Source organism: Siphateles boraxobius, unplaced genomic scaffold (genome assembly GCF_051911475.1).
Source record: "Siphateles boraxobius isolate OS27281-9 unplaced genomic scaffold, OSU_SipBor_1 33, whole genome shotgun sequence".
In the NCBI taxonomy this organism is placed as follows: Eukaryota; Metazoa; Chordata; class Actinopteri; order Cypriniformes; family Leuciscidae; genus Siphateles; species Siphateles boraxobius.
The window spans coordinates 2,640,001-2,651,997 of record NW_027508953.1 but is presented as its reverse complement, the minus strand read 5'-3'; the positions used below and the strand labels follow the sequence as shown (position 1 = coordinate 2,651,997).

At 36.7% G+C, this 11,997-nt stretch overlaps 1 protein-coding gene across 6 annotated transcripts in view; it reads right to left on the bottom strand.

Moving 5' to 3' along the window:
* col22a1 (collagen, type XXII, alpha 1) overlaps positions 1 to 11,997 on the bottom strand; it is a 60,531-nt gene that overhangs the window by 20,872 nt on the left and 27,662 nt on the right. For all 6 annotated transcript variants that reach the window (XM_077194940.1, XM_077194942.1, XM_077194943.1 and 3 more), the window contains 11 exons: positions 11,202 to 11,255; positions 10,503 to 10,556; positions 10,363 to 10,416; positions 9,926 to 9,979; positions 9,194 to 9,238; positions 6,467 to 6,520; positions 6,260 to 6,313; positions 5,783 to 5,818; positions 5,672 to 5,701; positions 5,446 to 5,499; positions 5,115 to 5,168 (listed from right to left, as the gene is read on the bottom strand). In XM_077194940.1, coding sequence (XP_077051055.1) covers positions 5,115 to 5,168; positions 5,446 to 5,499; positions 5,672 to 5,701; positions 5,783 to 5,818; positions 6,260 to 6,313; positions 6,467 to 6,520; positions 9,194 to 9,238; positions 9,926 to 9,979; positions 10,363 to 10,416; positions 10,503 to 10,556; positions 11,202 to 11,255 — 543 coding nt within the window. The remainder of the gene's footprint in view (positions 1 to 5,114; positions 5,169 to 5,445; positions 5,500 to 5,671; positions 5,702 to 5,782; positions 5,819 to 6,259; positions 6,314 to 6,466; positions 6,521 to 9,193; positions 9,239 to 9,925; positions 9,980 to 10,362; positions 10,417 to 10,502; positions 10,557 to 11,201; positions 11,256 to 11,997) is intronic.

Sequence of the window (11,997 nt, the reverse complement as noted above, 5' to 3'; positions counted from 1 at the left end):
GGCATAGGACTTTTTTATTCAAACTATATCCTTTTTCTAAGTCAGTTATCCATCTTTTTTAGCTAGATTAAATCTGTTCATCGGATAAACCGATTGAGTCTCTTCAGAAAATTTAGACTAAACCATTTCAATCAAAAATGGATTAGTTTTATGATCTCTTTATGACATGTTTTAAGCATCAAAGTGTCAGTTGCGTAGCTGTCAATGGAGGGACAAAAAGCTCCCAGATTTAATCACAAAGATCTTCATCTGTGTTTCTGAAGATGAACGAAACTCTTACAGGTATGGAACGACATGAGGGGGAGTAATTAATGACAGAATTTTCATTTTTGGGTGAACTATCCCTTTCAGGCATTTGAAATCTCTTAGTCTGCCTTTTTTGTGTGTTAATTGTTATTAACTTTGTTATGGAAATGTCAAAAAGGCTGTGAGAGGTCAGGTAGAGTTCATGTCGTCTATCTGGCATCTGAGATAGACTCATAATGACTTGAATGTAACTTTCCATTAATTAGAGGCACATAACCAGGGTTGTTCTGCCCTCTCCTGGACAAACTGGAAATGGCTCTTGATTTACACTTATGGCAATGTTCCGTTAGCTATCAGCATGAGTTTCTATATTAAATAGAAATTAGAAAAATGAAAGTAAATGGCTATAGAACAAACAACAATACTAAAGGATTTACCTAACCCTGTGAGCAAGGTTTTATTTCCTGTATAGATTTATTTCCAACTGAAACAGGATGTTAGGTTGGGACATATAGAAGGAATCATACTTTCCTTTATAGCCAACAGCCTTTTTTTTATTGTCATTATTTGCTACCTGCTATTGCTAGCAGTCGGTATTAGGTAGGCCTTTTTTTATATCCCTATCTGAAATATTGCTGTTGTTTACGTATGCTAGCATAGATAGCCCAATAGCTTTTAGACATGGACTAAAAGCCACAAAAAAAGTAATTTTGATTAAGAGTTTTAGTAGGTGGTATAGAAGCAGAGCATACATTTCTCTTCCTCACTTTCACATTTGTTCAATCACTGACATGGCAGAACATGCTAACTCTTGCTAACACAGCATCCCCTGCTGCTCACGCGTAAGGCAAGGGAAATTATTTTGAAGGTATTACAGCAATAAGAGCTTAAAATAGAGAGATAGGAACTCTTTTAACGTCTCACTCAGGGCTCCCTGCCGTTCTACAGCTGTGCATCACTCACTCAAGCGCCACCCGCTGTGTTTCTGTGCTGTGCACGATATCTGTGTTAGATTCCCTATATAAAAGCTTCTGAAAGCCTGTGTTTCCCGCTGGGACTGGGAGAACTTGGACTAGACTCAGAACACCTGCAAACCCTGCTGAGATACAACACTGAGCTAGGAACGCGCACCTAAAAATTCAAATTCAAATTTGCAAGGACAAAAGGTATCAGAAGTGTCAACCGGTCCTAGCTGGTCTAGTGGCACTTTTCAGATAGTTGTCCAGCTAAATAACAGCTTTGTGAGGCTGGGAAACCATCTTAGAACCAGCAGACCAGATTTAGGTGCACTAAAGAGATAGTTCACCAAAAAATTAAAATAAGCCCATGATTTACTCACCCCCCTTTAGTCATCCTGACGAATACAATGGTCCGTGTGGACCATTTTTATGATGGATAGATGCACTTTTATGGACTTCAAAACAGAAAAAGCAATTCACTGCCATTATAAAGCTTTGAAGAGCCAGGACATTTTTTTTTATATAACTCTGATTGTATCTGTCTGAAAGAAGAATGTCATTTACACCTAGGATGAGTAAATCATGGACTAATTTTGGGTGAAGTTTCCTTTTAAGTGAGTTTTTAAAGCAGGACATTCACTGAAAATCGAGAACCAATGCCTTCACCTGCCAGTCTTCATGTGGTAAATATGAAATGGGCATATTTGAGAGCTGCCGCAGATTACCTAAATGACAGTCTGTTCATGGCTTAAAATATAATGCATAACTCATTAACTCATACTGTATGAACGACTTTTATGCCTCTTTTTTGTAATTTTCGCCCCATTTAGCAGGGTGAATATTGTGCTAAACCAGTGTCACTTTATCATTATTTATATACTATTATATATAGTATTTATAGTTCTTAATATTTTGAATTAACTTTTTTCTTTCTTTCTTTATTGAAAAATTTGTAAACTAAATATTTTTAGTTTATTTTAATGTCAGTTGTAGTTTTATTTAAGTTAAGAATATTAGTACTTCAACTGACATATAAAATAATACTTAGAAAAATCTATTTTTTGTTTGTTGAAACTTTAGATAAAATATAAAAAATATATAATAAAAGTTTGCATATGTGCTTTATGAGTATCATATTTGATACATCAGACTTGTATGGCTCATATAGTATGATATACGAGAATATGGAGTTCATACTCAAGAAAACTCTTATAAAACACTTTTATTTATGTTTTTATTCAGTCCCAATTTTTTTAATTATGTATTGATAAGCAAGTCAAGTAATCATGTAAACCTCAGTTGCTTCAGTACAGTAAGTGTTCATTTTGAAATATTACTAAAAAATATAAAAGTTATTCTAATGTAAACTTACTTTGTAAAAATAATTAAAGATTTCACAGGAAAAGGCGTTCCTAAAAAATGTCTGACAAAGATTGTCTGACAGGTTTTTCCAGTTATGATAATGTTGATAATTTAGAGGCCTTAGAAATGTAAGTATCTAATATGACAACTTATTGCCCTGGCAATTCATTTATTTCTGTCAGGACCACTATCATCAAAGATGACTGACATTTAGCATAGTGTTTGGTAGTGATGTAGTACTCGAGCTCGAGACCGATTTCTGCTTTCTCGGACTCGTCTCGGACTTGTTTCTTCAAAGACTCGGTCTCGACTCGGACTCGACCCTTCAAAGACTCGGTCTTGACTCGGACTCGACCCTTCAAAGACTCGGTCTTGACTCAGACTCGACCCTTCAAAGACTCGGTCTTGACTCGGACTCGACCCTTCAAAGACTCGGTCTCGACTCGGACTCGACCCTTCAAAGACTCGGTCTTGACTCGGACTCGACCCTTCAAAGACTCGGTCTTGACTCGGACTCGACCCTTCAAAGACTCGGTCTTGACTCAGACTCGACCATTCAAAGACTCGGTCTTGACTCGGACTCGACCCTTCAAAGACTCGGTCTTGACTCAGACTCGACCCTTCAAAGACTCGGTCTTGACTCAGACTCGACCATTCAAAGACTCGGTCTTGACTCGGACTCGACCCTTCAAAGACTCGGTCTCGACTCGGACTCGACCCTTCAAAGACTCGGTCTTGACTCGGACTCGACCCTTCAAAGACTCGGTCTTGACTCGGACTCGACCCTTCAAAGACTCGGTCTTGACTCAGACTCGGCATAGGCGGTCTCGTCCCCATCACTAGTAAAAGCATAGTCCATATTAAGACGTTAAGACTGCTCCCCTAAACAATTCCCAATCTAGCTTAGTCTGTAGGCCTAACTGTTGATTATTAACTGGGGTGATATTAAATCATGAATATCAAAACTGACATGTCGAGACAAAATTTCGACTTGGACTTGCTTCCTCAAAGACTCGGTCTTGACTCGGACTCGACTGTATTTGAAAACCTACGGACTCGGTCTCGACTCGGACTCGACCCTTCAAAGACTCGGTCTTGACTCGGACTCGGCATAGGCGGTCTCGTCCCCATCACTAGTGTTCGGATTGGCGCCAGTGACTTTATTCACAGCAGCGCCATTTTTGATTCTTAAAGGGAATAAAAGTGAGGCTGTGAGGGATAGACATACTCTTCAGTGGGTTGTACTGTTATTTCATTTTTTGTTTTGTTCTGTTGATGAAACACTGCAAAAATATAGACAAAGTAGACCAAAAAAAAAAAAACAGACAACATGAGTTGTGGCAATTTATAAGTGATCTAGGAGCTTTATACAGCTTTTTACAGCAGATGCCATTGAAAACACGGTAAGTCTATCCCTCACAGCCTCGCTTTCACACCGGTCTTCTGGCGCTGCTTTGAATAAGGTCTATGGTTCTGTTCTGGGCAAGAACTCCCAGCCCATCCGTCCAGCCTAGCATGGATAACAGAGCAGAGATAACCCTCCTTAGGGTAAACAAAACAGAACCAACATGAACGTATTGAAGATATCATTTATGTTCAATAAGTTAATGTACAACCCAATTCAAGAAAAATTAGTCTGATTCGAAGAGGAATAGCAGAAGGTAAATCCGGACTGGACGAAAGGAGGAGCTGGGGATGGAGGAGGGTAATTTTCTCCTGAGCAACACGATAAATCTGCTGAATGGACCTTATATATATAGGAATGCTGTGATAGGGTCATATACAATAGGAACAATAGGTAGATGTGGATCAGCTGATGCGAGCTTGACTTATGTGACCTGCCAGAACTAACGCTAAGCTTGATTTTGGATAAAGGGATAGTTCACCACAAAATACAAAAATCTTTCATCATTTACTCACCCTTCAGTTGTTCCAAACCTGTATGAGTTTCTTTCTTCTGTTGAACACAAATGAAGATATTTTGAAGAATGTCGGTAACCAGAGAGTTGACGGCACCCATTGACTTCCATAGTAGGAAAAAAATACTATGAAAGTCAATTGGTGCCATCAACTGTTTGGTTACTGACATTCTTCAAAATATCTTCTTTTGTGGTCCACAGAAGAATTAATTCATACTGATTTCGAACATGAGGGTCAGTCAATGATGACAGAATTTTCATTTAAATGTTTTTTCACAAAAACCTTGTTCTGTTTGCTTGTTTTTCATTTTTGGAGCTGTTATCCAAATGCTATTATAATTTTGACAAGAAACTATGTTTTCCAAGTACCCTGAGTACATTTTAATGATGCAGTCATCTCATCAGTTTGAGGGCATCTGAGAGCATTTGAACATCTCCTGTCTGTCTTCTTAACAAGCTCCTCGCTTTAATCTGACCCCACAGAGCACTCAAAAATACCACAACATGAACTGAGATCCACAGTTTCTAGCCAGTCTCTATGGTTACCCCAGATCAGGTTCAAGAACACCTCACATCTCCGTTAAAAGCAGCCGAGATGGATTATTACAATCAAATATAAATGTCCTACCCTTTGTCCGGTCTCACCCATCTCACCGGGCAAACCTGGAGGTCCAGGTGGGCCCTGAGAAAAACAACATAACCAATAGGCTAATTAAAAACAATGAAGTGCACAACAATGCTGCTTTTTTCATAAACAGACCATGGATGTAATGTACAGTGATCTCAATAAATATTTGGTCACTTGAGCCCGATGTAAAAGAAAACGTCTGAATGTCATTGCATTAGATATAAAATATCAAGTATCATCTACAATCAGGAGCTTTTCTCAGAACTAACTTTACTTCTCCAATACGTAACTTTAAAACAATAAAATTAGTTTGAAACAGCATATATCTTACAGCAGGTCCGGGGGGGCCGTCCGCTCCTGGGGGTCCTCGTTCTCCTGGGACGCCCTGAAAACCACACATACACACACGCGCACACACACACACACGCGCACACACACACACACATGCACACGCACACGCACGCACACACACACACACACACACACACACACACAGTTTAGAGAATACTCTGAAGAAGCAAAGGTAGACTCCTCTTCTATAGAGGTCCTACACTTACAGTCTCCCCTTTGAGTCCTGCCATCTGAACCTGAGGAAAAACACAGATGAGCAACTCAATACAGCTGTTTTACTATTTAAATTCATTCAGTTTACGAATCAAGTGTCTTACTGCATTGCCAGGTATTCCAGCAGGACCTTGTTCACCCTATCAAACAAACACAGAGATTATGAAACAACATTTGGATGGTTTAAGAGAGTTAAACTGTCTGTACCGCAAGCTGCAATGTCTGACATTTTTGTAATTTCCTTTGGGAATAAGTACATGAAAGTGTGCGTGAGATAAAATGACACCAACTGGTTGCATATTTGAATGGGTGTCTTTGTGGATGAGCGTGAGAAATACAGACAAATTATACAAAACTATAATTTTCCAAGAAAGATATATGTATTTTGGGATTGTATGTGAAAAAGGAAGAGTTAAATATATCTGGGTGCATCTTCAACTACCAAAGAAATGAAAAATGACTTTGAAATTGAGACTAAACTTTAAGTCATATGGGTTTGGAGCAACTTGAGGATGAATAAAAGACTTGCCCAGATCTTTAAAAGCAAAGAAACCAGCATCCCCCAAAAAAGGTGTCCATACCTTTTCTCCTTTGACTCCATTTGATCCAGGAGCGCCACTCAGCCCCCTAAGACCCTGATTTTAGAGAAAAAGAGCATGAAGTCATTTAGTTCAAACATATAGCAATACTTGACACAAGCTCAAATTCTATACATTATAGAATCACACAAGCACACATTGTGACACAAGCACAAATTCTATACATTATAGAATCCTCTGAACACTCACTTCTTTTCCTGGAAGACCTGGTTTACCTGGAAACCCGTCTAAACCTGGTTCGCCCTAAACAACATGAGAAAGTCAGACATCATTGAATGGAAAATTCTGTAATAAAAATATATACACTACCAGTCAAAAGTTTAGGGTCAGTACATTTTTAAGTACATTACATTTAAAATATATTAAAATAGAAAAGTCATTTTATTTTTTTATAATATTTGACAATATTACTGTTCTTATTGTATTGCTGATAAAATAAATCTTGATCATAAGAGACTTCTTTTCAAAAAATTAAGAAAATTACCGACCCCAGACTTTTGAACAGTAGTTTATACGCAATATTTAATTATGTGCTACATTCTGCTTTCAATTTCACAATGCTAATTTCATGATAGTTGTCTTGATAAATGACTCTAATTTTAACAGCACGCAATTTGTTCTGGGAATGAAGCGAGGCTGAGCGACTCCTTTAACGTTAAACTACTTAATTTGTCTAGACTGTTTTTTTTGTTGTTGTTGTTGTTGTTGTTTTTAATACAGACAGCAGTAGCAGGAAATGAGTATAAAATGACAAGCTCTTGAAAAACATGTGTGATATACATTACACAGCGCCTGCTGTTTCAGCTCAGGAATTCAGGAAATATAACAGATGGTAAATGAGTTTGCATAATGCATTTATTTTGAGTTCAAGGTCGTTTCAGTTCAAAAGTTAAACCATTCTCGCAAAAGTATAATCTGATATTTCCTGTTTTGATGAACTATGCATTGGTTCTAAAAATATTCCTATTTGCTCCATTTGCAAATATGGAGCCATAAATACTGGATCACCAGTATTTAACTTTAAAAGTAATGCATTTTTGCCTACCAAGGCAAACTAAGCTGGTTAAAGCTGAAATTTGTACATTGTAAAATAATAATAATAATAAAATCTGGTAAAAACTTAACTGTTAAAAATATGTTAGCAACATTTCAGGTTTTCTTAACTTTAAAAAAAAAGAAGTGTATTTCATTAACTGATACAATGTTAACAAACCAACCCATTAAAATGATAATTCACCCAAAAAATTATTAACCTTTTTTTCATTACTTACTCACCCTCATGTTGTTCCAAACCTGTATGCATTTCTTTCTTCTGTTGAACACAAATGAAGATATTTTGAAGAATGTTGGTAACCATAGAGTTGACGGCACCCATTGACTTCCATAGAAGGAAAAAAAATACTATGAAAGTCAATGGGGTCTGGTTACTAACATTAATTAAAATATCTTCTTTTGTGTTAAAAAGAAGAAACAAATTCATACAGGTATGGAACAACTTGAGGGTAAGCAAGCAATAACCAACGTTTCATTTTTGGGTGAACTATCCCTTTAATGCACTAAAATTTGATTTGGTAATGTAAAAGTCACATGTACACGAGTCACATGTAGAATCAAAGTTCATCAAAAATAGCTTTTCCCACAAACTGATATAATACTGATAAAAGGTGCACAGTGTCGCACAGACCATCGTGGTAACAGGCATGACATTAAATAATGCAATAAACACAATTAACAAGACAAGATGTCACAAAATCCTAATGCACTGTGCAACGAATAACAGATTAACTGATCTCCAAAGAAAACAGGAAGAAACAATTATTTAAATAAATAAAAAAACATCAAATGTAAGCTGTCACAGGGAATTATGGGACTGGCAATGTCAACTTATTGTTTTTCACTGGTTATGGTTTTTCATAGGATGAATTTTCCCCAAAACTGTAAATTGAATTAAAATTTTACAATGAAATGTCCTGTTTGATTTACTACAGTTTTCACCATATACAGCAAGGAAACTTAATGAAATGTTTTTTACAGTCACATTCTCACAGTCTTTGGACTGTCTTTCATAATTTTTCGAAAGTGTACTTTTTCCATGTTAAAATATCTAACATAATAAAATAGCTGATTTCCTGGATAGTGTAACACTGTGACTCCTGGGGGAAATAGTGTTTGCTTGAGAACCCCAACCAGTCAAATACAGCAACATCAGCTCAACCAATGGTGTGAGTTTAGGGGGCGAAACAAACCTGTATGAAACCAATCAGTATTTTTTCAGTTCCATTTTGCTGTCACAAGAGGCGCAAATTTGCCTCAGCATTAACTCCTACATTTGTTTCAGAAAAGTCAAATTTGTCTTCACAACCTCAGCGTGTGTGTGGAGGTGTACAGTTAGACAGACTGTGGAATGACGGTAATGCTGTACCATGTGAAACGCTCTGGTTGCACAACGCCCCCACAGAACAGGAAATATGGAGTCTTCATCAGCACTGACATCTGTTTGAGTTATCAGTCTGCCTGCGTACATTATTGAAATATTCCCTCTGTAGCGTTTGGATCTGACAGGTATGTACAGTGCTTTTGGACAATGACTAGTTTGGACTCCGTCCAATTATTACAAAGCATCAAAACTAAAACAGGGGTGCTGACAAGGGGAAGACAACCGGGAACATTGTCCCAGGCCTTGAAGTGGGTGAAAGAGGCTCTGCAATGACAGACTAAAAAAGATTTTTACATTTTTCTGAAGGCGATGTGACGGCTGTGCAAAAACTCTGCTACATGATTTAAGACTCATTCATGTCTGTGGTGAAGGACAAGTTCTGTGCCAAAGTTCAGCGTAAGGGGTTCAGGTCACTAAGCCTATAACGATGTTTGTGGTAACATAGTTGTTATGATTGACAGGTGTCAGTCATTCTTTACCCTATCTCCGGAGGATCCTTTGTCTCCTTTATTTCCAGCACCGCCCTGATGAAAAACACAACATGCTCTTAATGTTACAAACTTCACAGCAGGATTATTAAAGTTGAATAAAACTAAAACCATAGAAACATTATTGTTGCTTGAAAGATATTTTAACTAGTTGCCAAATTAACATTTCTTATTTTCATTTAATTTAACTTGCTGTAATAGAACTGCACTAAAACTAAAATAAAATGTATAAAAAAACCGCATAAAAATCCCAAAATAAAAGTACTAAAACTTTAATATAATAATATTAAATAATAATGAATAAAAGCCTCAATTAAATATGTTAATCATATAAAGCATCTCTTTAGAATATTTGTAATATGGATTAGTTTTACAAACTCTTTATGAACTTTTCGAAGCTTAAAAAAGGTAGTTGCGTAGCTGTCAATGGAGGAACAGACAGCTCTGAGATTTCATTAAAAAGATCTTCATTTGTGTTCCAGGTTTGGAACGACATGAGGGTGAGTAATTAATGACTCATTTTAATTCAAATTTTTGGGTGAAATAACCCTTTACGAATTAACAATTGTTAGAAACAAACATGCATTTGTGAGAATGAAGTTACAATTGTGAAATATGAAGTTGCATTTATGATAAGGTCTTAAGTATGTTTTTATTGTTTTACTCTGAGGGTTTCTATAATCATCAGTATAAGCAGCTGATTTAAATACACGTCATACTTACAGACACCCCTTGCGGACCTGGTGCTCCGGGCGGACCAGAATCACCTTGCATACCCTGAATTAAAACAGGTCTGATTAAAAGGGCCAGATTGTGTTAAAAATGATGCAACACAGAGCAGATAACGTGAAGAAAACACTCCCAACAGTGAACACAACCAAATCTAATATAACGGCAGACAGTAGAGAGATGTATAATCTAAGACCATGTTATGATTTGTGCAATATTTTAAATTTGATGTTGATTTGATTTTATAGCTAATATCCACAATTGTTCAGACTGACCAAAGTGGTCATATTTTTCACATCATTTCATATTAAGATGTATCATATTATAAATTATTTTTAGTATTATAACAATCTCTTTACAAAAGTTTGTTTTTGAAACTGATCAAATCATACATATCCTAACTCTTCTGTCTAAAGGTGGTGATGTTTTACCTTTAGTCCGAGAGGTCCAGGTAACCCAGCTTCACCTGCAACTCCTCGTTCACCCTGTTCATCAGCACAAACATGACATGCTTGGTCAATAGTCCATACACCATCGAAATATACCATCAACTTCACATTTTTTTACTTACTCTTTGTCCCTTATCGCCTTGTTTCCCAGCCAGACCTGGTAAACCATCTGATCCCTAAAAACGCCCAAATAAACAAAAAAAACGTATTGAACGTTCAATTAAACATTAAAAAAATGTACGTATTTTTATCAACACATCAGTGAGTCCTCTCTGCGATGGGATCACTAAGAATATTTAGACGTCAGCTGATGCAAACAAGCATGGGTGTGGAAAAATAAAACTAAAAATAAAACCTCACACCATCGGTGCTCGAGCCCTAAATATAATAAATGCTGTTCTTTCTAACTTTTTTTATGAAAAAATAAAACAAAGAAAAGTTAGCAACAACTGTTTTCAACTGATAATAATAAGAAATGTTTCTTGAGCAGCAAATTAAAATAATTTCTGAAGGATCATGTGACATTGAAGACTGGAGTAATGCTGAAAATTCAGCTTTTGATCACAGGAATAAATTACATTTTAAAATAAAGCAGAAACTGTTATAGGTAATACCATTCCACAATATTCATGTTTCTGCTGTATTTTTGATTGAATAAATGCAGAGCTGGTGGTCATCAGAGACTTCTTTTCAAAAACATCAAAAAATCTTACCAACCCTAAACATTTGAACTCAAGTGTATGTCAATTGTAAATGCCATTTCATGTTACATGTACACATGTGTATCTTACAAAAAAAAAGAAAAAAGAAGTGTATCTTACTCTTTCTCCTTTGTCTCCGCTAGCTCCAGGTTCACCGCGCTCGCCGCTGTCCCCCTGTGGAGAGAGATGGAATTTCAGTATAGCTTTGCAATAAGATGTCACATGACCCTGGTCTTGACAACGTTTCATCCTTTGGTGTGTGTTGTACATGTTTCAATGGGGCCAAATGCATGTGAAGCACTAATTCGTTTCATTTACATAAAATTCAAAATGTTCCAATGAAAACCTGAAAAATCTGACCTTCCAACCAAAAGAGTTTATCAAAAAACATGACCAACAAACCACCCAACAAAATAACAGTCTGTTTTTGCTTGAAAGTATCAGACATAATCACAATATTTCCATCATCATTCACAAAGAATCACATACTGTAAGGGCTTATAAATGATGTAGAAAGGCTTGTGAGATCACAATATAAAAAGAGGCCGACAGCAGTCAGTGTAGTTTTCTAGTCAAGGCAATTAATCACACGACTAAACCACTAAACACCATTAAGGAAACCTCAATAAATAGTTCCCATTATATCTTGCCTTTCAGACGTCTCGTGAACTCCAGGGAATCTCCTGGAGTTGAATAGTACAAGAGTAAAGCTTTTATGACCTGATTATAGTAAAGACTTCACACACTGCTTCTTACAAGCCCAATAGTCTATAATTACTCTCAAAGTTCATTGCACTTCGATAAAGCCAATCGATCAAGGATAAACACCATCAAGAGAAAGTAACACAACAAAACAACCACAACGTAGAGATCTGGCAACCTATATAAAATATCAAATGTATACACGATACAAAAA